The sequence below is a fragment of the Ailuropoda melanoleuca genome, chromosome 4, assembly GCF_002007445.2.
Source record: "Ailuropoda melanoleuca isolate Jingjing chromosome 4, ASM200744v2, whole genome shotgun sequence".
Taxonomy (NCBI): domain Eukaryota; kingdom Metazoa; phylum Chordata; class Mammalia; order Carnivora; family Ursidae; genus Ailuropoda; species Ailuropoda melanoleuca.
This window is the reverse complement of record NC_048221.1, coordinates 75,456,451-75,480,482: the sequence shown is the minus strand read 5'-3', so window position 1 is coordinate 75,480,482 and position 24,032 is coordinate 75,456,451. Positions and strand designations below refer to the sequence as shown.

The 24,032-nt window shown below is 36.3% G+C and overlaps 1 protein-coding gene across 33 annotated transcripts in view; it reads left to right on the top strand.

Annotated features, from left to right (window-relative positions):
* The window catches only part of NRXN1 (neurexin 1), a 1,113,431-nt gene that overhangs the window by 1,049,909 nt on the left and 39,490 nt on the right, over positions 1–24,032 (top strand). Inside the window, exon 1 of one of the 33 annotated variants that reach the window (XM_019801697.2) lies at positions 11,853–12,050. The exons of the other annotated variants lie outside the window; for them this stretch is intronic. Coding sequence (XP_019657256.1) covers positions 12,018–12,050 — 33 coding nt within the window. The 5' untranslated portion in view covers positions 11,853–12,017. Of the gene's footprint in view, positions 1–11,852; positions 12,051–24,032 lie in introns of those variants that run through there. 33 annotated transcript variants of the gene reach the window in all.

The following is a 24,032-nucleotide window of genomic DNA, read 5'->3' as shown; positions in this document are numbered from 1 at the left end:
GATCTATCTATAGGACATTTTCAATGAGGTCAAAATGACATTCATAATACTAAGATTTTATTTGCCTTTTTCATTCTCATTTTCTCCCAAGAATACAGTGGAATTTTTCAGAAATTAAATGACATGTGATTTTGCAACAGATTGAATGTAGAAAGATATTTGCTCCCAGATATCTTCTATTAAGCCCTATTTAAAGGATTTGCAAATGTGTGAAACAATGCTATGCTCTTCAAGATTTTTTTAAATAGTTATTTTTTAAAGATTTATTTATTTGAGAGTGAGAGAGAGGGGCAGAGGGAGAGAGAATCTTAAGCAGACTCCTCACTGGGTGTGGAGCATGACCTGGGGCTTGATCTCGTGATCCTGAGATGATGACCTGAGCTGAAACTAAGAGTCAGACACTTAACCAATGGTGCCACCCAGGCACCCCAATAGTTATTTTTTAAATGTATGTTATTTTTATTAACATGTAATGGATTCATTTTTGTTATTTTTAAAATGATTTAATATTTAACACTTTTTACTTATAATTTGTAATAGAGTAAATATTCATAGATATAATCTATATAAACAGAAGTTTTTTTGGGGTCTTTAATAATTTTTAAGAGTGAATATTGATATGTCCCAGTCAGATGTAAAGTGTGTTTTAAGTAATGTATTAATAATAATGGTTTAACTTCTAAGGTGAGTGAATATTTTTGTTGTTGTTATTTTAAATCCAAGGCAGAGTAGATTCAAGATGGGCTGAGGTGGCTTCACACTCACTTGCATTCCAATAGGCCTTTGACAGTGAATGGGAAAGGATAAAGCTGTAGCCAGCCTGCTGGGAATGTGCGTGTCACACCTGTGCACTCCATTGGTCATGCTTGTCAGAGTGGGGATGAAGTTGGGGATCTTTGAGGTGGTTAGCAGCATTTATGGAAATGACGAAATGCAGTGCACACTAACGATTTCATTGGTTTTGATTGATCAAAGTAGAGTCCACATACAACTGATGACTGAAATAAAGCCTAACATTTTCCAGAACGGGCAAAATCTAGTAAATCTAGTACACTGTGAAATAAAATGTAGCATCTTTCCCAGGCTTTGTATGAAACTGTACATAATTTGAAAAATTCTAAAAACAGTATTTACCTTGCCAAAGCTTTTGGCCTTTATTAAATATAGAACACTAATTATTTCCATAGTTGAATGAGACATGTCAAAAATAAATTATGTAGAATCATAGAGTTGAAAGAGTCTGTGCAGTGCCTAGCAGCAACTTCTTCACGTTAATAGTTAATGATGATTGCTACTGTTTATTGACCATTGAACATGTGCCAGTTTTTCTAAGTGTTCTGTATTATCTCATTTATACCTTATGGGAACTTTCAAAATCTATATTGCCATTTTTCTCCTTTATGGATGAAGCAGCTGGGCCTTAGAAAGGTTGAGCTGACCAACTGATCTACGCCCCAAAGTGAGGTCATAAAACCAGAGCTACCTGATTTCACGGCCCATGCTTCTATCACGGAGATACTATCTTCCTTGTGGTCACATGTTACGTGCATTTGATTGGCAAAAGTGATGCAATCCCTTTATTTCCTAGACATGGACACTCCGGCATAGGCAGATTAAGTGGTTTGTACAAAATCACAAAATAAGAAACAAAGTCCATACCCCCTCACTTTGTTCGTTAGGTGAACATATCGAACCCAATATAGCGTATATACCTACGACTCATCCTTTATCCCTGAGCTTTCAGGATGTTTTCTATGGAATATAATTTCTGTAGCACTTACAAGATACTGTAATAGGATGTGTATGTGTGTAAGGTGTGTGTGTGTGTGTGTGTGTGTGCGCGCGCTCTTGGTGATGGACTTTTTTTTTTTTTGTATTTCCCACATTTTTTTTTTTTTTTACCTCCTTAGGCTGTAGTATGTGTTAGTTGAATGACTGAATGACAGTGAGTGAATGGTCTACTATTTTGCTTTCCTGGGCATAAGTTCTAGAAACTACCAGGTAGGATGAAAAGCAGCCCCCCCCTCCATCTGCCACTGATTTTAATAATAGTCTTCTGGTATTATTTATTTTTCTAATGAATTATTCATAAGCATCTCTTCAGCACAAATATTTCTGTTGCCAACAAAGCTGTTAGCTTGTTTTAAAATCACCAGTCTAGTTTATACTGCTTAAAATCTCATTTTCTCAATTTGGTTAAGTAACAAAATTCAGCAAGATCTAATGATTTTATTAGAATGAGGGCTAAAACGTGACTCAAAATATGTGAATACCGGCCCTGGTTTTTTCGCTTGTTAGTCACATTTCTATGCTTTAAATTTCTTATCCTTCAAATTTTAATTATGTTATACTTGCTTTGTGTGAATTTCTTACAAGTTTTTAGTGAAGGATAAAATGAGATTGTATAGTTGAAATGTGGCGAAATTCATAAAGTGATATGTAAGAATAATTATTGATTATATGTTATTAAGTAATTCATTATTGGGGGCTATTTTTAAATTTGTATTCTCTCTGTGGTGGAGCCATACGCATGCCACAGTTTCCACAAGTGGTTTCTAATCCTGTTCTCTAGTCCTAACATTTCATCCATAAAAGGTGCCTCATTTTGAGCTACAAAAAAACATTTTCTTTTTTTTTTTTTTTAAGATTTTATTTATTTATTTGACAGATATAGAGACAGCCAGCAAGAGAGGGAGCACAAGCAGGGGGAGTGGGAGAGGAAGAAGCAGGCTCATAGCGGAAGAGCCTGATGTGGGGCTCGATCCCATAACGCTGGGATCACACCCTGAGCCGAAGGCAGACGCTTAATGACTGCGCTACCCAGGCGCCCCCAAAGAAATATTTTCTGACTCTGGTGTACCCAAAAGTCATTACCTAAGTATTCAAAGAGTTGATTCACAACATGTCACAAAATCATGCCAATAAGGCCCCAAAAGTAGATCAGTAAAAATATAAAAATACAGACCTACAGAATAGATAAGTATAAAAAATATATAAATATTACAAAACACAACTGCAATAATACAAATACTCTTAGGACGGGGTGGCCCATACTAGAGTTGGTGAAAGAAAGCCTTTTTACCCAGGAACACAGGAAGAGGCTTGGCCTTCTGCATCACATTTACCCATTCATTCATTCACTCACGTAGTAAGCGTTTATTGAATGTGTAATATATGCCCGGCCTTGTGCTAGAGGGTAAGGCTCCAAAGATGAAGTAGACAGAAGCTCAACCGTGGAGTTACTGATCATCTGTGAAACAGAAAAAGAAGTATGCAAACTACAACAAACAAAACTATTAGATAAGTGCTAAAATTGATACTATTACAAAGTACTCTGGGAACGCAGTGGGAATAATGACTAACTCTGCCTAGGGGCTTTGGGAAGGCTGCAGGAAAGAGTAGCATTTGAGCTTGGTACAACACCATGTGTAGGAGTTTACCAGAATTTTTTTTTTAAATGGGAAAAGGGCATCTCTAGATAGAAAAAACAACATGTTCACACCAGTGAAGATGTAATAGAACATAGCATGCTGGAGACAATGTGAAAATTAGAACAAGCCTTTTGAAAAGTACTTTGGCAGATTGTTTCGAGATCTATAAAAACACTTATGTCTTTAGACCAGTAATCCCACTTATGGGAATTTATCTTATGAAAAAAATACACAGGAAGAAAAATGTTATTTACAATAGCAGAAATATAAAATTGAGATGGATCCATTATCCAAAAAAATGCAAAATAGTCATGTAAATTATAATATACCATTTTGACTATTATTTACAATGATAATAATATTCTAAGTCAAAGTGGAAAATGTATATGCCATATTAAATTACAAAACAATCAAGTGTAGCTTTATTATTATAACTATTTAAAATTATGTGTATGTACAGATAAGAAATGGAAAAGAATGTGAAATGAAATCAAAATAATAACAACAGCATTAACAACAAAAGGTTTGCGAAAGCTGTCACGGGATTGTGAGTGAATTTTTTTTTTTTTATAGATTGACTTTGTTGTGGTCCTGTCATTTACTAATTCAACTAATGTTTATTGACGATCTCACATGTACTAAAAGCATTGCTAAGTCCTCCAGTTGAAAGGATAAAGGAGTTTATCATTTATAAAATAATTTTTAATATTGTTGAAGAAAAGCACTTTTACACTCTCATGGCTGTGCTAAAATAATTAACTCTACCACTTTCAAGACCCAAGTTGAATGAAGTCTCTTCCAGGAGGCCTTTTCAGAATCTATCCATCTCATCATTCCTAATCCCTCTCTAGATTTTCCAACCTTCTGTCCCTCAAAATGAAAGACATTGTGCTTTAAGAGTTGAATTGGATAATTCAACATGTCCAAAGCTGGTGTCACAGTGGGAGGGCAGTGGAAGGGGATGTCATAAATGTGTTTCTCAAAGTAAGGTTTAAAACAGTCTGCATCAAAATCACTTGGAATACATGATAAGCCTGTGGTTTTTCATGCTCATCCCTAGAAATTAAGTAGATCAGGGTGGGCCCCGAAGATTAACGTTTTTAACAAACACTCTAATTCTTAGGCATCTTAAATTTGGAAACCATTGTTACAGAATATTGAGTCTACATGAAATCATTGCATCTGTCTGCTAGAATTTCTCGTGTAACATTATATGAGTGACCAGTTGAGAATTTCTCTGTTCACCAGTTTTCTTATAATGTTATGTTCATTCCAAGATGAGCTTTGTTTCCAGCTTAGGTTTCACAGTTTTATTAATGGAAAATATTCACTCTTGATAAATAAAAATGTGGGTTCTGTTTGTCCATGTGCTTCTGTGCGTGGATAGGATAGTGGAGTCATGTGTATGCTTCTGTGTAGGTATCTCTTCTAAGTCATCCTTACTGCTTAAAATATCATTGTGTGGTCCATTGTCAAGGAGTGGAGGAGAGGGGAGAAAGTAGACTTACATTTGAAAGTGTCTGATAAGCTGTGTTCACTAAAAAGCAAAAGTTTCTTGCAGTCTATTAATGCACCTCAACTACCTATAAGATTTTGTGTTCTTTTTTCTCTAGTCCTTTTCGTTCCCTCCCTCCTTCCTCCTTTATTTTTCTTCCTTCTTTCTTTACTTCCTGCCTCTTAATAGACTTGACCACAGACCGTGGCTTTTTTGCTTAACACTTTTCATCAATAGGCACCAAAAATATTTGGTCACTAATGTCTGTTTGGTAAAAGGCATTTTCCTACTCACAATACCCTGAATATCCTGAAAGAATTAGGGGCACCTGGGTAGATCAGTCGATTGAGCATCTGAGTCATGATTTCGGGCTTGGGTCATGATCTCAAGGTTGTAAAATCGAGCCCCGCATCAGGCTCTGAGCTTAGCAGGGAATCTGCTTAAGGATTTCTCTCTCTCTCTTTCTCTCTCTCTCTCACTCTACCCCTCCCCCGGCTCGTGTACACATGCATGCACACTCTCTCTCTCTCTTTTTTCTCTCTCTCAAATAAATAAATAAATCTTAAAAAAAAATAAATCATGAAAGAATCAGTACCTTATTAATTTTGTCCTTCAGCTCTTGAGTTTGGATCAAAGTGAACAATTTAGTCATCCTTCTGTCAAAATTTTTTTAAAATATATAGTACACCAAAAATTTCTGAAAATTTTAAAACAAGTTAGGGAGTAGCAGTATAAATCCTAAAGAGGTTAGTCTGAAAAGAGCATGCTTTAGCATTGTTACCCTTTGACCTCAAACTGGCCAACCTAGAAGCCAGCTGGGAGAAAAGCAATGAAGAGAATCCTGTACAGCATGCGCTCACTTCATCTTCATGAATCCCTGTTGCACCTTAAGCAGGCTGGGGATTTCTTTCTGGGCAGATTTACTGTCTTAAACAATTGGGGAAGCTTTGATGTGATTTCTGGTGGATTCTGATCTCATAAAAGAAAACTTACCTATCTCTAGAGGTCTAGAGAACCATCCTAAGAAAACCCTTCTTGGTACAAATGAATTTTAGGATATGTGAAAGGGGCCTGCCTGGATATCTGCGTATTCATGGTTTCTAATTGCAGCAGTGGTTAGGGACCAAGACAGTCAAGTGCTGTATCTAACTGTGGCTATAGAAGAGTCACCCTAGCCTTCAAAATGTTGTTAATTGCACATTTCTTCTATGCACGTCAGTCTTTCTTGCTGAAAAATATTTTCAACTAAAATCTTCTTTTACATTGTGAAGTCCAATTTGGGAAACTGTCTCTTAATGGATGTCTCTAAAGCACCAGTATTTTTAATTTTTTGCTATTGTGCTGCTCTCTGTTCAAGTTTCTCTCTTGGTAAACACTAGTCCAACACTTTTTTAGTTTATGCTTTAAAAAAAGCTTCCTATTTCCATTCATTACAAATCCCGTTGACATGGCTTTTCTTGAAAAAGAATTCTGAATTTGAAACTCAAAAATGATCCTGAGGTTCTTAAATTATGGAGTTAGGACGCTTATTTACAATGCAGATTTCAGGATCCGTCTAAGTCAGAGACAGAATCATTCTCCAGGGAAGGGCCCAGAAATCTGGATATTTAACAAGTTTCTTTCTTGGGTCTTATGCATACTAAACTTACAGAACAACTCTGAAGCACCAGGAGTAATTCTGATTTGAAAAGAACATTTGATGTGTAGTCAGTAAACTTTCAATCACTAGCTTCATGGGTATAGATGTTAGTGAATCCCTCTGAGCCTCAATTTCTTTTATTTTTCTTATTTTTAAAAAGATTTTATTTATTTATTTATTTATTTGAGAGAGAAAGCATGAGTGGGGTGTGTGGGGTGTGGGGCAGAGGGAGAGGCAAACTCCCTGCTGAGCAGGAAGCCAGACACAGCTAGATCCCAGGACGCTGAGATCATGACCTAAACCAAAGTCACATACTTAACCTGAGCCCAAGTCAGATGCTTAACCTACTGAGCCACCCAGGCACCTCTCAATTTCTTTTATTTTTAACATTAGTATAATAAATTTTAGAGTAGAGTGTTATCAAAAAAGATCATATGAGGCATTTTTTGGTGTGATTTTACTTTTACTTTTGTTTTACAACAAAGCATATGTACCTACAGAAATAATCAATGTAAAAAACAAAACCCATAAGATTAGAGTAGCAGAAAAAAATAAGATTTAGAATATATGAAATTTTATTTATTTAGGCATTAATTCACATCCTACTTTTGATACGTACTTGCAAATATTAAATTAATAGTTAACAGAAGTTCAGTGGTGCTCCATGGCATCAAACTAAGACTGCCATGATAGGGAGAAAAAGAAAAAAACAATAAAGATTTTAAATCAAGATAATCTGCTGTGGTTTTCTACCATTTCTATTTTTTCCCCTTTTCTTAAAAAATGTAAATGATCCAGAATATCTCCCCACGTATATTCTCTCACAACTAGAGCTTACTTCCTGACATATGTCTTTTAAAAGTCATCCAGGCACCCTGCTTCTCATTCATCATGACTGTGGTACAAATACAGACAAGAGAATTTGCATGAAAAAAAATCTTCAGCAGACATGCACATTCTTCTGAAGGAGGAGACTCAAAGCTTCTCCTTTTGTGTTTCATATCTTATAAATGCTCACTGGAGGATCATATTCTTTCCTGGATAACTAAGGCTTTCAATGCCTTAATCCAGCATGACCGGGGCAAGGAGGAGTCTTTGAGGCCATCCTTTGTCTCTTACTTGACATCATTTTCCCCTTTCCTCTAAGTCTTCCTGTGGTTGATAATTACGGTGATTTGTGAAAGCATCTTGAAACTGGCCAATATCATGTTCACCCATTAACTAGATTGGGAAGAGTTCCACTGTCACTTAATTCAAGCCAAGTTATTTAACCTCTCTGTATCAAAATCCTTCATCTGTAAAATGAAGGAGTTGGACTATGCAAACTATAAAACCTCTTGAAGTTGTAAAGATCTATCTAAAGAGAACTATGACATGCAGTGTCTTTTCACACCACACAGTATGTAATTAATATCTGTAGATCTGTGGCTCTTTTTACTGATCTCTTCCCTTTCTTTCTCTCTCTCTCCCCCTCCCCCTCTCTCTGTCTTTGCCTCCTTCCATCTCTCTCCCCATCTCTCCCCTTCTTTATCTCTTCCTCCCTCTCTCTCCCTCCCGCCCTGTCTTCCTCCCCCCCACTGCTTTCCTGCAATATTTTCTTACCAAAAAGAGCATTAATTTGACCCAAAACTGCTCCAGTGTCCTAGTAATCCAGATAGCCGTGTGTCTCAGCTCTGTTGCACTGACCCTGGATGCCACAGGCTTGACCAAGTGTGGAAATTGGCCTGACAGGAGTCACAGAGGGAAAGTGCCTGAAGCTGTCCTGAGAACTCTGTTCCCAGAAACCTTGTCTAAGAATGGAAAGACTGGGTGGGGGCCTGGAGAGAAGGACTGCAGACATTGTTTCTAGGGGACGCAGTGGCTCTCTGCCTCCTTCACACACTATGATGTGGGATGGTCTGAAATAGCATTTGTTCACTCGCTAGTTTACAGGTGTACCTTTGTGGACTCTAAAGCAAGTACAACTGTAAATAGCCTAAGAGTTACAATTTGAGGGTCATGAAAGGGCCCTCCCCTTCAAACATTCTCCAAACAGCCCTCCTGTGGTCCCTGTAAATACTACCTTTTCTGGCCACATCTGTAAAAATCCGAACACGAGGAGGAATAAGGATCTCGAGTCTTCTGTAGTATTAGTTTCAGTGAGATTAATTTCTTACACCCTTTGTTTAATTAAAGACAAAACTAAGGGGGTGCCTTGGTGGCTCTGTTGGTTGAGCATCAGACTCTTGATTTTGGCTCAGGTGGTGATCTCAGGGCTTAAGTGGTAGCTCAGGGTTGTGAGATCCAGCCTCCTCGTCGGGCTCCCTACCCAATGAGGAGTCTGCTTCTCTCTTTCTCCCTCTCCCTCTGCCCCTCCCCCTGCTCCTGGGCACGTGCTCTCTCTCCCCCATCAATCAATCAGTCAATCAATCAATCTTTTAAAAACAACAAAAATGACAACAAACTATGAAGAGTGGATTATTTGACCTGTCTACAGCATTTGAACAGGACCCTAATGTCTTTGCCACCATAGGCTTTTTACCATAGGCTTCCAGGTCACTACACTAGGAGTTTTTCTCTTACCTCCTCTTACTCATTTTTTCTTATCTCCTCTTCCCCAAGACTTCTTACCTTTGGAGGAATCCAGGGCCTTGTCCTCAGTCCTCTTCTCTTCTCCACCTAAACTTTCTTCCTTGTCACTTTACAATATACATCCCATAGTACACAGTACTTTCTGTTTTTAACCTCTTTCTAAACAAGGTAGAAAAGCATAGTATTTAGTACATGTTTCTCAATCTCGCTATTGACATTTAAGGCCAGGTAAGTCTTTGTCGTAGGGGCTGTCCTGTCCCCTGTGAGATGATGAGCAGTATCCTTAGCCATACCCACTAGATGCTAGTAGCACCTCCCCAGGTGTGACAACTAGAACTATTTCCAAACATTCTCAAATGTCCTCGTGGGGACAAAATCAGCCCCCATATATCACTGACTTAGAATAACTTTGTATAAAACACAAAAATCCTTTAATAGTGCAAATTATAAGCCTTTGATTTAATTTAACCAATTCAATATTTTTTAATGTTTATATCTCTTAAAATCCTAGGGCTCTGAACAACAGCCACAAAAGAGTGAACAATAGAATCTATAAGCCAAGTTCTGTCTCTTGGATAAAATAAGCTTGTGCCAAGCAGGAAACACAAGAAAGTGAATTTCATTTTGTCTCTAGCCCTACACCATTATTGGTTAAAAAAAAAAAAAAAAACGTGCACATTATCTTGCCTTTCAAGCAGCAGTAAACAATATCCTAAATTAAGATTCATGGTTGACTCTGCCACTTCTTGCTAATTGCATCCTGCTGAGAAAACTAAGGCTTGGAGGGGTTAATTTGCCCAAAGCTCTGCTAATTAACCAAATCATTTACTTCTCAGTTCTTACCTCTAAGAATCAGAGATAATTTAGGTGAATTGTCACTACAAATTGTAGAGCTCTTAACACCTGTAAGTTTGTATTGTTATAGGCATTCGGGGATGAAGGAAGTGGAAGATGAATATGGTTTGTGGGGTCTTCAGCTAAGATAGCCGAACCTTCTCTGGCAGCGACTTTTTGCCCACACCTGCCTATGTTCTTAACATGAAAAAAAGCAGGTCTTCTTCCTCCTGTCTGCCTCCTTTCCCCTCAATATTTTTGGTCAAGTATCTAGCAGTCATTAAACCATCTTTTTAATTAATTAATTTTAAATTAGAAAATACCTAGACTTGATGAAACATGTATAAAATGGCCTACTAAAACTGTGCCTTAGTCCCATCTTTGACCTCAGCTTTGCTCCCTAGGTTTGATTTTGATTGTTGAGGATTATGTTATTATTGAATATAGAGGCCAAAATAGAATGAACACAAAACAATATTTATTTTAAAAATTTGAAAAATGCTTTATTATTCCCTGATAGTCAATAAGAGCAAAAATTTGCAGAAAACTTGGCAGGGTCAGAGTTTCAAGAATGTGTTTAAAAAATAGTTCCCAAGGTGAAATGAGCTTTGGAATTTCAGCGTTCTAAAGCTCAGTGACAATTTACTGATGAGGGCACAAACATCAGTATTTATTCTCAGTGTTGTGTTTTGGTTTGGGTTTTTTTTTTTTTTTAAGTGGTGTTGGGTCACTCTACATGAGTTAGAATTAATTTTTGAAAATGCATGGATATAATTGAAACTGAGCAATGAAAAAGATAAAGAGAAGTGCCCTGGTACTCTTTCTGTTGTTCCTGAAGATCGTTCACTGTTTCTTTTGAGCTTTTTTTTTTTTTTTTTAATCTCCATCATATTGCCATTTGAAAAACACTGTAGTCTCATCACTTATAACCTTACCTGTCAGACTGGATACAGTCATCTCGGTTACCTTGAAGAACTGTGCAACATGTCTGTTATTACACAGTGATCAATGGAAGCAGATGTATTGGGGGATATGGTTCCATATGGTATTCCAGATGTGGAGCCTTTGCTTCCTAAAGAATTATTTTAAATTTAAGAGGAAAGACAAAAAATAAGTCCACATTTCCATCACTGTATAATACATTTGTTCTTCAGGCTTTAGGAAATGAGATGTCTATCCTTTGATGCTTGTTTGTTTTTATTTTTAATGATTGATAAAATGGCATATTTATTGGGATTTAAATCATGTTTAAAGAGGAGCAGTTCTAATTGGCAGAAAAGCGTAATAACGTACTTCTTATTGTTGCATAATTGCCTTTACAAAATCATCCCATAAAACTACTCATTATAAACTTGGCATTCAAAAAAAAAATGATTCGTTAAGTTGGAAATAAAATTATAATTACAATTATAAAGCTTTGCAGCGAGTCTGTTAGGAGGGTTGCATGCTAATTGCACAGTTGAAGCTTCTAATTTAATATTAGGTGAAAACAGAATTATCTGAAGGGAAGCACATAAGAGGTTAAGGGTTGGGGTGTTAAAAAAAAGTTTCCTATCTGTTTTGTGATCACAATGCATTAGAAAGCAATATAGAGAAAATTCCTTGTGCATGAAAATAGGTCTTTATTTGGGTCGGAGTTAGAGCGATGTCCGTACTTCTATGCAGTCACAGCCAGGGAGCAAATTCAGCAGCAGTGATGCCTAGACTTTTTGAGCGGGACGCGGGCTGGGCTGTGTACCAACAGCCTCGTCAACAGCCTCGTCAACTGCAGACGGAACTGCAGCATCGCTTCCTGCAGTAGCGCGCCAGCCATTGGCTCCTCGGTGACACGTGACTGAACAGCCTTTTCTGTGTCTTTTCTCGCCCATCTGTGTGCAGGGCACTGATAGGCCAGGCTGATGCGCAGGCAATTTATCATCTTGATCTCCCACTGAGTCAGGGAGCTCTCCTGTCACCAGTATTGATTTCAGAGGATGGACTAAATTTCCTAGGATTTCCATTAAGAATTAAGAAAAAAGCTCTAAGCACGCAGGGTAGCCAGACAGACATGGATATGAGATGGCACTGTGAAAACTCGCAGGTAGCTTCTTCTCTCACAGCCGGTGCTCAGCACAGCTTAGAACTGCAGCATGCAGGGTTTAAGATACCAGAAGCCTAAGAACAATTATAATGAAAATAAGAATAAACTCTTTTGGATAAACTAATTTTAAGATTTATGTTACAATATTTATTTTTGGAGATTGCATGTCAAATTTATGCACGCTCTGTATGAAATGTAGAAAGGTTGCTTTAATTTTTTAATGTCCTTAAACCCTGAGCATGGTTGCTTCTAGTTTTGTTTGCTGCTTTCTGTGAGCTTCAGAGGTTTTTTAGCATGCTTGTGGCAAAAACAACCAAGAATATGTGTGTGTGTGTGTGTGTGTGTGTGTGTGTGTGTGTGTGTGTATGTATATATGTAGTAAGTTGGTTCAAGTAAAAGCATGAATAAAAGCTGCTTTCAATACTTGCCAGACTGCTTTATTATTGTTAATGACTTGGTGATAATTTTGCCTAAATATGCTTAGATTCTGACCATGCATGCTTTTGCGGCAGAGTGGGCTTTCGTGGAGAATTTGTAAAGCTGGAATGCCTGAATTAAATGTATGTTTGGTACAACAGAAAATGTATTAGTGGTCAACGATTAAACCTGATTAACTAATGGAAATATTTCACGATGGTAAGATTTAAATAACATTTACTTACACTAAGTACTTCTGCTTTCTGAAAAAAAATGCATGTCTGGGATTAATGAAAGTGTTGATATTCTTGAAATATAAATTTTGATTTCTTCAAAGATAGACAGTAAATTTTTAATTTGTAAAAATGTATCGAGGTGAAAGAATTTTGAAATACATATTTTTTTTAATGTTAGCCTAGGAAAGGTTTCTAAAACTGTTTGTGTGTGCAAGAGATTATGTGCATGTTCATGTGTGTGGGAATTCTTTGGGGAATTGTTTGATACCCTCCTAGCTAAGTCCTTATTCTTGTGAAGAGGGAAAGAGCCTTGACATTCAAATATTTCCTAGGCCCCTGGGAATTAGAGCCAGCAGAAGCAAGAGTGTGGCCAGATGGGATTGCCACGCTTGGCAGTGAGTGGAGACAATAGGTGGGGGCGGAGCAGATGGAAAACAGAAGGGATTGCACATCAGAAAAGGGGAGCCTGGAGGGGAAGAGTCCTCTTGATAGCTAAGGAAGCCTGCCCTTTCTTTTCAAGGCAACTCCTGATTGTATCTTCCTTTAATTATAAGATAGAATGTCACGTCTGTTGTAACAAATATTTTTCATTAAACTAGGTAGCCCCTGCTTCATAGAGTAAGGAAGAAATCTCATGAATAGAAGTTGCTTTACCAGATTATAAATGGTGTGTTGTCTGTTTGTTGTTGTTTATAATCTTTTTCTTTCTGCCCTGTAAAGGAAAAGTAGGAGCAAAATTAAAATTAAGCTATTGTATTATTTGAGTTGGTGGCATCTAAATATAAATGTGGGAGTAACTACTAAACTTATATACCAGACCTTAGATGATTCAAGCATCTGTAGGGTTTGCTAACTTTCTTCCTAAGTAAGCTTTCAATTCTGAAAATATTAAAAGCCCATGCTGACTAATCTACCATTATTTTACTTCCGGCTTATAAATAGATGTTAGTTTCTAGAACAATTTTGAATGGCTTATTTAAGTATTTGTTAATTTTATCATGAAGCTTGGGAGCTTTACCTATGCCCAGTTCAAATTCTGAAATGAAATTAATCTCTCAGAATCCTCTTTCAAACTTTCTGTCACTGACCTACCCAGAGAACTGGGCATAGTCTTTACCCAGAAAGGCCATAGGACTGGGAAAATAAATGAAAATCAATTTTCTTTTGAATTCTGTAATTTTAATGATTCTTCCAAAATTTTAAGGTGAACTTAGACACAATTTCTAGTCCTAAATGCAAATGAATTTGACCAAAATTATGCTGCCAAAATCTATCAATAAAACACAAATTTTAAAAGTTTAAATATACATCTTCTGATCATGGGTCACCTACAGCTCACTTAATCATGTGGTTGGTGGACCTTGTATATGGAGAGAATTTCCACTCTCCAAAGGAAATTTTGCCATATTGCATGTCTCTCTTGACTTACCTTTTCAACCTTGGCTTGACAAAGACCTATGACCTAGATCAGAGAATGAATCCTTTATTTTTGACACCTTGAGGTATTCAAGATAATTTACTTGGATCATTGATACTAATTTCCCAAGAGTTGAAGAATTAAGCCAGTTTCTTATACTTTATGCAGTCCTTTTCCTCCTTGTCCTTTTCTTAGAAATTAATGAAAGAGTCCACTAAGCATCAGAACATTCTTCACTTGGCAAATTCCATCTAATGTTTTCAAGAAGAAATAGAGCCTGCAGACAGAACTTAGGACAGATATTTATAATTTGGAGGGTTGACTGGTGTTTCTTAAGTAAGATGACTCAGTGAGAAAGAATAAACATTTTCACTGACTTTGCACAATCAAGGTTGCCTAATAGGCTGAGAGCCACATTCTCCTTCCAGGCAAAGTGGAATGAAACAAGAGCGCTGAAGTGGTATTAAATGGCTGGTCAAAATAGCATTTGGGCTCAACTGCCAAACAAATGTCTCACCAAGACATTAACCAGGGAAACACTTACATATTTACATAGTAATTAGTGATGTAGCATTGCATATTAAGGATGTTTTGGGTAGTTATGATGAAATGTTACTGTCTGTGTGCCTTCCATACGCTCCTTTAATTTACGAAATGTACTCATCCCACAGCATCTGGGAGCATTTATAAGCTACAAGTGCAATCAATTAACTCTATGATGGATGCAGTAGGCAGAATGCTAATTGATGGGAAAAGCCCTCTTGGCTTACACTTTTTTCAAATGGGGGGAAAAACATGTAGCCAGGGACTTTTAACCTTCGTCTATATTAAGTTTAAATGTTTTGAGAACTAAGCTTACACTCTGCCCACTTGGAAAATAACTCATTTGAAATGAGATTTCTTCCCAGTCAAAATAAGCATTCTTAATTCCAGTGTTAAGGAGCACTAGCAAAATTCATAGGTGAACAGTGTTAGTGGATATTTAATTTTACTTGGACCCAGTGGTACATTTTATTATTCAGTCTTTTCCATCATTTCCCATTTCCTCTACTTCCTGTCTTTTATTTCTCTGCTGCTTTACCTGTCTTTTGTGGACTCAAATGCCATTGCTCCAGACCTCAGTTTTACTGAGCAGTAAGCTATGGATAAACTCAGCAAAGCATAATGACACCAAGTTCTGCTTTATACATTTTTATGTATATTTGGGCTTTCAAATTTCTTTGACTTCTACTAAGGTTACAGTATTGACCTGGGAAGATTGGTTTTACTTTTTGCCGCCTTATTTATGTTTACTTGACAATTGATATTTGAATCTCCTGGAGACTCCCTTCCCTCATCACTCCGGCCCAGAGAATGGAGCCAAACACAGTAATATCTAGTAGAAAAGCAATTTCCAGTATATCCACTCACACTATTTCTTATAATAGAACATTATAAACCCATGGGTAGCTCTACTTGCCCTTAGCACATTAAGACGACATGAGTCCAAACTGCATGATAACTGGGAAAAAGCAAAAATATATCAGATATTTTCTATTTTGTGTCACAAATTATGAGTGATTATCACTATACATTCCCATTTGTTCCTCAAATTTTTACCTTCATTTAAAGTCACTTGATGAAGCATTAGTAACTATCCCAGAACTATTTTCCAAAATCAGTTACATGTTTTAGTTTTCATTTTTGTGGTGTGTGTGTGTGTGTGTATACATATTTATACATATATATGTGTGTGTGTGAGAATAAAATTTTACTTTATTCTTAAAAATTCCAGTTAGTTAACATACAGTGTGATACTAGTTTCAGTTGTACAGTATAGTGATTCAACAATTCTAAGTATTACCCAGTGCTCATCATGATAAACGTACTCTCAGACCCCCTCACCTATTCCACCCATCCCCCATCCATCTCCCCTCTGACCACCACCAGTTTGTTCTCTATATTTAAGAGTCTGTTTTTTGGTTTGTCTCTTTTTTCTTTCTTCATTTGTTTTGTTTCTTAAATTCCACATATGAGTGAAATGATATGGTATTTGTCTTTCTTTGACTGACTTATTTCACTTAACATTATACCCTTTAGATCCATCCATGTTGTTACAAATGACAAGATTTAATTTTTATGGCTGAATGGTAGTCCATCGTACATATATTTGCATGTGTGTATTAATATATATGTTGTGTGTATATGTGTGTGTGTTGTGAATATATATATATGTTGTATATATTTTTTGATACTGCATGTGAAGCCACAGTGTAATTATTTTCTTGTTAACCGAAAGACTCAAATACTTTGCTGACTATTTTCCCGCAACTATAATATAGTGGTAGCAATGACTTGAATGTTATCTTAGGGGACCAAAAGAAATTAGACTCCTAAAGAAATTTGTGTGTTCTCATCTTTGTTTCTACTGTTCTTTATTAAAACACAATGGGTTTTGTAGGATACCACAATCTTGATTCCCAACATATTTCAGACTTTTGACCAAAAATATGGTTATATGAGTTCACAGCCTGGATTTATTGGTAACTTCATAGATAAAGTGGGGGTTTAATGCTGTAGGGAAATGTCTTCACCTATCTGATCTTTTCACTTTTTTCAGATTGAAAACTCTGCTAGAGGTTCAAAGATAATATCTTCCCAGTCAATTGTCCAGTGATGAATTTGCTTATGATAAAAAATATTTATTATGTATACAGAAAATAGATTATATATATATAAATACTATGTATATATAATAAAGTATGTATTATATATACAAAACTAAAACTATCTTATGACTTCAAAATATTACTATTTTATTGTTGAATCAGTATTACATAGAGTTTTGATTCTTTTTAATAGCTCCTTATTTTGGAGTTGCATGGGTATAGCCTTAGGTGTCAATTCTCAGTTACTCATGTGTAAACTGTCTACGTAATGGGTCACCTTGCATGATTACATCTGCTTTCTAGACCATTTACCCTCCCACTGGCTTAAAAATAATTGTTCTCAATTACATACCATGACTTCTCTTAATTAACACAGCTAGATTTGAGTGGATCTATTCATTAGGTTTGCAGTAGGACTACAAGATTTTCAGAGTTGAATGTAGTATGTGTCTATGTAAAAACACTGCTAAATATTTAGAGGCTAAATAATAGGTTTAAGGATACATATAACAACCTAGAAATTCCAGGCAGAACAGCTACTCCTAGGTTTATCAGCAGTTTTGTAACCTTCAAGAAATGTATTATTTCTTTCCAGAATATTAATTATATATAAGCAATTATCTCAGTGGTTTTTATACCTTTGATAGTTAATATCTGTTATGATATCTACTGGTTAATTGATCTATACCAAAATTGCTAGATGTGGTGGGTGACTCAGAGGAGAATAAGATATATATCTCTTGCCTTAAAAGTCCAGTTGAAGAGTCCGGACAAGTACACATAAAACTGGAATACTGAAGGCTAAACTATTTTGCCCCATAGTATCGATTGATGAACACATTTGCTGCACATCTGCTATATACTTCATGGTAGTTTGGAAAAAGGAGAGGTCATTATGGGTTAAGCAGATGCATGGATGTTATTTTGCTATATGTTCCTTATGTTTATTTAAGCAGCCCTAATTATGCAGTCACAGAATAAAAAGTAACACAAAATCAGAAGAAATCAGGTGAGCCACACATCCCATCACACGAGTACCAGCCTCTGAAATGGTGTGTAGGGCCCTGAGGTATTTGAATAGGAAGCGAGGTTCCAAGTAGCTTGTCTCAAAATCAGTCAAGATGGCTGTTTCCTGTTCTACATGTTCTCAGGATAACATATTGAGCTTTAAAAGCTGGTTTTTATGCTCTGTGAGTAATAAAAGTAAATGCAAAATATGTACAAATTTTTAATTTAAAAATCACCTGCATATTTGGTTTGGATTCATTCTCTTTATTCATTAAAATTAACCCTCACTGTTAAACATTTTCCTTTAAAATATAAGGAATTGGTTTCCTTTTACTGATGGGATGATTTGAAGTCTTGAGTCATTTTTCCAGTAGTAATTTGGACACTTTGGAGTAAGTATAACTATCTTAGGCTACAAGTGTGTTTGTAATTTGAGCGTGTTTGTAAATTGAGTGTGCTTGTAAATTACCCGAGCAATATTTTCAATCCACCTAATTTTCCTTCCTTTTCTATCTTTGATTCTATTTTCTATTCGAATGGTACCCACTGTAAAGAAAGTAGAATGGAGATGGTATAGGCAGGAAGCAAGGGCTTGGCCTTGAATGAAATAATTTTGAATAGTGATAATTACATAAACAGTCCACTCGTGTTATTGAAATAGTTATCAATTCTATTATTTCCTCAGTAAGTGGCTTAAAATACAGTGAGTAATTATGGAAAACCTCATGAACCAGTCATGAGTCCTGACTGAAATGATACCTAGGTGCAGAATATCAAATTGAATACTTCTTGATTACTTTTCAAAATCTCAAGCTAGAGATAGTAAGTTTAGGTCAGTGCTTGAAGGCATTCATGCAACAAGGGTTTCCTAGATTCCTGACTTTGTGGTTTCACATGTAGCCAGTGAAATTTCATTTTTACTGCTGTTGGTGATAAAATGGTATAATTTTAAACAGAAGGCTACTGACGCAGTAACAAAGTAAATACTGATTTTAGCCACTTTCTCTCTCTTTCTCTACCTAGCAATTCCCTAAATGATGCTCAACTCTTTGTAGTGCTTTAGGAAGAAAGATGAGGTTCTAAAATGATAAGATGTAGTAGAAAAATATATGCTTGGTTTATTTGAAAGTCTACAGTGTAAGGACATTTCCAAAGACATGTCAATCAAGTGAGGCTAATACATGTTTTCTGTCCGTAAATATCACAAAGGGGGTTGGATTTACAGGTTACTTTGTTGTGGTTGTGGCAGTTATATTTTTTTCCTTTATGAATGTATCTGCATCTTTTTAAAGAAAATTATTTTATAAAAACCACTTTGGCCAACTTATATGTAATATGTAAGATTTGATGAGATTAGTATGCATCTTTTATTTTTTTATTTTTTCAAAGAATGCTCTAATTTAAATACATAGAAATGTTTCAAACATGGTGTTCGCTCTTCATCCAACTTCCCCTAATATTAATGTTTTATTTAAGCATTGTTCATTTGTCATTGCTAAAAAATTAACATTCACTATGCTCTTTGGGAGAAGTGATTTTTTTTAATAGAATTTCTGCCAATGAGTGTCATCAGACTCTATTTGGAAAATTTCAACATTACTCGCTTTGAATCCCATCAATACCTAAGAGAATCCTCCTCACTGAACTACCCAGAATTTCTACTTTGAAATATGTACTCAAGTATTTTAGGAGGAAAAACAGTTAACAGAAAAATAGTCCTTTTTGTTTATATCTATTTTTCTTTGCACTCTTATATATGTTGGTTTTATTTTGAAGTTAGTCAAAGATTCTCTTTTTATTTCCGTGGGAAATGTATACCATTCTCAGCCTAGATTGTTCTTCTAAACTTTAGACCTTTATAACCACCCCCAATTTGCCTCAAATTCAACATGCCCCATTGTGAATGGGTTATTTTGGGAGTTTATCTAATCTTAAAATGTTTTATTTTAATGGACTTATGTAAAGAGATTGCACTGGAGAAATTTTTACTGCTGTTGGTGTGATGAAGACCAACTATTTAATTTCCTGGTACTTGACTTCCTTCTCCATTTTTAAGGTGAGGGCTTTGTAGCTCTAATACTTTATGATTTTGGAGTGTGAATAAATGTGAATTTCCTTTAGAAGAAAAGTTGTTTTTTTTTTTAAAGATTTTATTTATTTATTCGACAGAGACAGAGACAGCCAGCGAGAGAGGGAACACAAGCAGGGGGAGTGGGAGAGGAAGAAGCAGGCTCATAGTGGAGGAGCCTGATGTGGGGCTCGATCCCATAACACCGGGATCACGCCCTGAGCCGAAGGCAGACGCTCAACCTCTGTGCCACCCAGGCGCCCCTAGAAGAAAAGTTTTTAAAGAAAAGTGGTCTTAAGACATAGACTGCTTTTCATTTTGTTGAATCATCTCCCTGAAATTTTAGATGAATTTATATATGTAATTTCCTTATGGGAATTTTCATTTTGAAACTAGTGTTAGACTAATTCCAGTGTTGGCTAGCATTAATTTGAGGGAAAGCTCCTTTTCCATTTCCATAATCAAGAATATAGAGGCTCATTAGCATTCTATGGGCAAGGCTGATAAATTGCAGAGAATTAGTGATTTGGAATTCTAGAAACCCACCATAGGAAATGCTATAGAAAAAAACAGTATCTTTTCATTTCAACATCATCTTGACAAATGAGGAGAAATTTTGCAGTGTGTGCATTACAGAAGCAAGCAAAATTCTGTGAAAACAAAGGAAAGGAGTCCCATACTGCCTATTCTTGTGTGCCAAAACCTCTACCTTTGCTAAGAGACCTTGAAATTATTTCAAATCTATTTTTCATACAATGAATGCCAAAAGAGCTAAATTATTCGTTGTAAGTGAAAATATTTATTACCATGTGTCAAGAAACTCTGATTCCCTTTTTGGTATTCCTAATAAGAACCCTGTGGTGTAAAATCATGGGCTGAATCTAAATAATTAGCCACGTGAATACTGTACCTACCGTGTATATTTTTAGGTTTTATATCAATAAATATTTTATAAAGTGGTGTATACTCTGGACTAAAAGTCCTTCATCCCCAAATCAGCTTCACATTCTTCTCTAAGAAGTAAGGTGCCCTGTGGCTTCTAATGGAAGTGGAAAGAAAAGTGGTGACACAGCAATCAACAACACAGTCTGAGAAAAATTCTCATCGCTGATAAAGATTTTTGAAAAAATAAGTTTGATAAGTGCCAAATGAGATCCTCAGAGAGCAAGACTTTGTAAGCATTTCTCTATAAACATGGAAAAGAAAGTGGGTCTATATTGGGAACAAAAGGTTAGATGTGTAGGACAAATTATTTTTACGGACGTTCACAATGTATATATAAAATCTAATATAGCCTGCAAAATGTCTATAGTAATTTGAAATAATTGTCAGGGAAATATTTTTAGGCACAGGCAAATGGAATTAGAATTTTGACATTTATAATTTCGAGACTTCATATATGGAAGTTGCAGTGTTTGCATTTTTAATTTTTTTTTTTTTTCTATTTTTCATCAGCATCTACACATAGCCAGGGTTCGGTGGATAGTCTGGGAAACCAGCATTCTGGAGTACCAGTTGAAATGTACAATGAGGTTTAACTTTTAATATAATCTTATGATAGATTTGACTCCCAGAACACAGTTAGCTTGAAACACTTCAACTTTGAAGCGTACTCCAGACCCCACAAAGCTTAAGAAGTGTTGTGGCCCCAGGGAGAGTGAAGAAGGGCAAGGTGTTAGGAGCTGTGTGGTACCCACCGTTCTCAGCCAGCTCCTTCCATCAGGGCTATGTGAAGTGTAGGCTTGGATTCTGTTATGGCAGCTCTGGAGCATGTAACCCATTTCCCCTGCTTGGTGTCTTTCTTGGCTAATCACCTATTATATATTTTATTCTATTATGGGGAGTAACTCCTCTTACCACTTTAAATTTACTTAGCTAGTAGAATTAACTTTTGGGAAAGTATGCCTGTGTTCTGGCAGGATTTCATCTGATAACTCACCATTCTTGGCCCATTTTAGTTAAAGTCCCTGAGAAATTGCTTCTAGTTGTTTGATCTTATATTATTTGGTGAAAATCCTCTACTGCCCACTTTTCTGTTCTGTGTCTTAAGGTTTGGTATTTAAGAGGAATGAGGTCTTTGCTGCCACAGACAGCTAACGCCTAAAGCCTCAGCTCAGTTGGTTAGTCCTGGAGCAGAGCTGGTTTGATAGATTGTCTTATTTTTACCTGTACATTTTCTAATGCATTTTTCCTCTTAAACCCCTTTCTAGAATTTTGGAACCAAGACCTATTTCACATCTCAGTGAGTGAGACATTAATCCTACTTTCCTAAGTGTGAAAGACCTCTGTCATTGGTCTCACTTGTAAAATGAACTGAGACACCCTCCCACTTTTCAAACATAGGTGGAGGAAGCTCTTTCTCTTCTTTTCTCCTTCTTCTGCTCATTCTTTTTTTTTTTTAATTTCCTATTTTCTTTGTCTCTCTTCTTTTAATTTCTCACAGAAGGATGCCGTTGGCATCTATTGCTTTCTTCTGCCCTATTGTGTCACTTAAGAATCAAGTTTTGAGGGGCGCCTGGGTGGCTCAGTCATTAACCATCTGCCTTCAGCTCAGGTCATGATCCCAAGGCCCTGGGATCCAGTCCCGCATTGGCCTCCCTGCTCAGAGGAAGCCTGCTTCTTCCTCTCCCGCTCCCCCTGCTTGTGTTCCCTCCCTCGCTGTCTCTCTCTCTGTCAAATAAATAAATAAAATCTTTCTTAAAAAATCAAATTTTGAAAACAATATATGGGTATAAAATTGGTAAGTCACAAGCCATTATTTTTAACCTCATGGAAGTCAGGAGAACCAACTGTATTCTGTGACATTGAGAGGAAATACATTGAGGGGCACCTGGGTGGCTCAGTTGGTTAAGCGTCCAACAGTTGATCTCAGCTCAGGTCTTGATCTCAGGGTCATAAGTTCAAGCCCCACCTTAAAAAAAAAAAAGATAAGATAAAGAAAAGGAAGGAAATATATTGAGCACGACCTAATTCTTAGGTGAATAAGATTGTCTAGATTTGAGGAATGGAAAGTAAGATTACTCTTTGTAGCAGGAGTTCATCGGGCAGAAACTAGAGTCCTCAGGATAGAAGTATTGGAAATTTAATTTTTAGTTAAGCCCTGATACTTCCTTTTTAATTGTGCTGGTTTTGTTTAGTTTTTTGTATTTTATTTTAATTTTTTCTTTTAAATCACGGGTATAGTATTTGTTGTGGTTGAAATTATTTGTTATTTGGTGTCTTAATCCTTAGGATTAAATATTCGAAGATAAATGATGGAAGAGTAGGCAAAATGGTATTACTAGTAATGACCCATCATGTGACAATTTCCTTCCTTCAAATCATGGTGAAATAGTCGATATTCTAACTACATTAAAACCACTAATTGTTTTAGATAAAAACTATCACATTTAGCTGGAAAGTAAATTGCTTGGAACCAATAAATTTCACTTCCTTGATAAAGCATCAGGCCCTGTCTATCTTTGTTTTATCTGTGGCTGCGAGGCATTTCATGAAATCGAAGATTATTGTATTTATGTATTATGCATATACTTATATACTTTTAAGACTTTTAATTTTGAAATGATGATGGATTCACACATAGTTACAAAGAAAATACAGGGAGATCCCCCACACCCTCTACCCAACTTCTCCCCATGTTAACATCTTACATAACTGTAGTCCAATATCAAAACCAGAATAGTATATTGCTATAAATCACAGAGCTTTCTCAGATTTCGCTAATTACTCGTGTGCTTGTGTGTGTACGTGCAACTTCATTACATGTATGGCTTCCTGTAACCACACCACTATCAAAAAAATACTGAACTGCACCATTACCACAAGACTTCCCGTGTTACCCTTGATGATTACATTTTAAAGGGACCTGAGGGGTCATCCACTCTAACCTGCTTACGTTGGCATGGGGAGTGCTTTGCCTCAGGTCCATGGCTTAGGTCACGATTGAATTCCTAGTTGGCACAGAATGCTGTGTCCCATCCCAGACCACGTTCAGACATCCCACCTTTCATTCTCAATTTATAAAGTAGGCACTTGTTGCTCTGCAATTTTAAAGGTAAGAGAATTGAAGCAAACAAAAGTTTTAAGGCAGTTGAATTGACCCATTTCATCACAATTCTGGATTTTAAAAAACTCAGATATTCTCATCCTATAATACTGCATTTATAATAGGTGAAGGGAGCATTAACT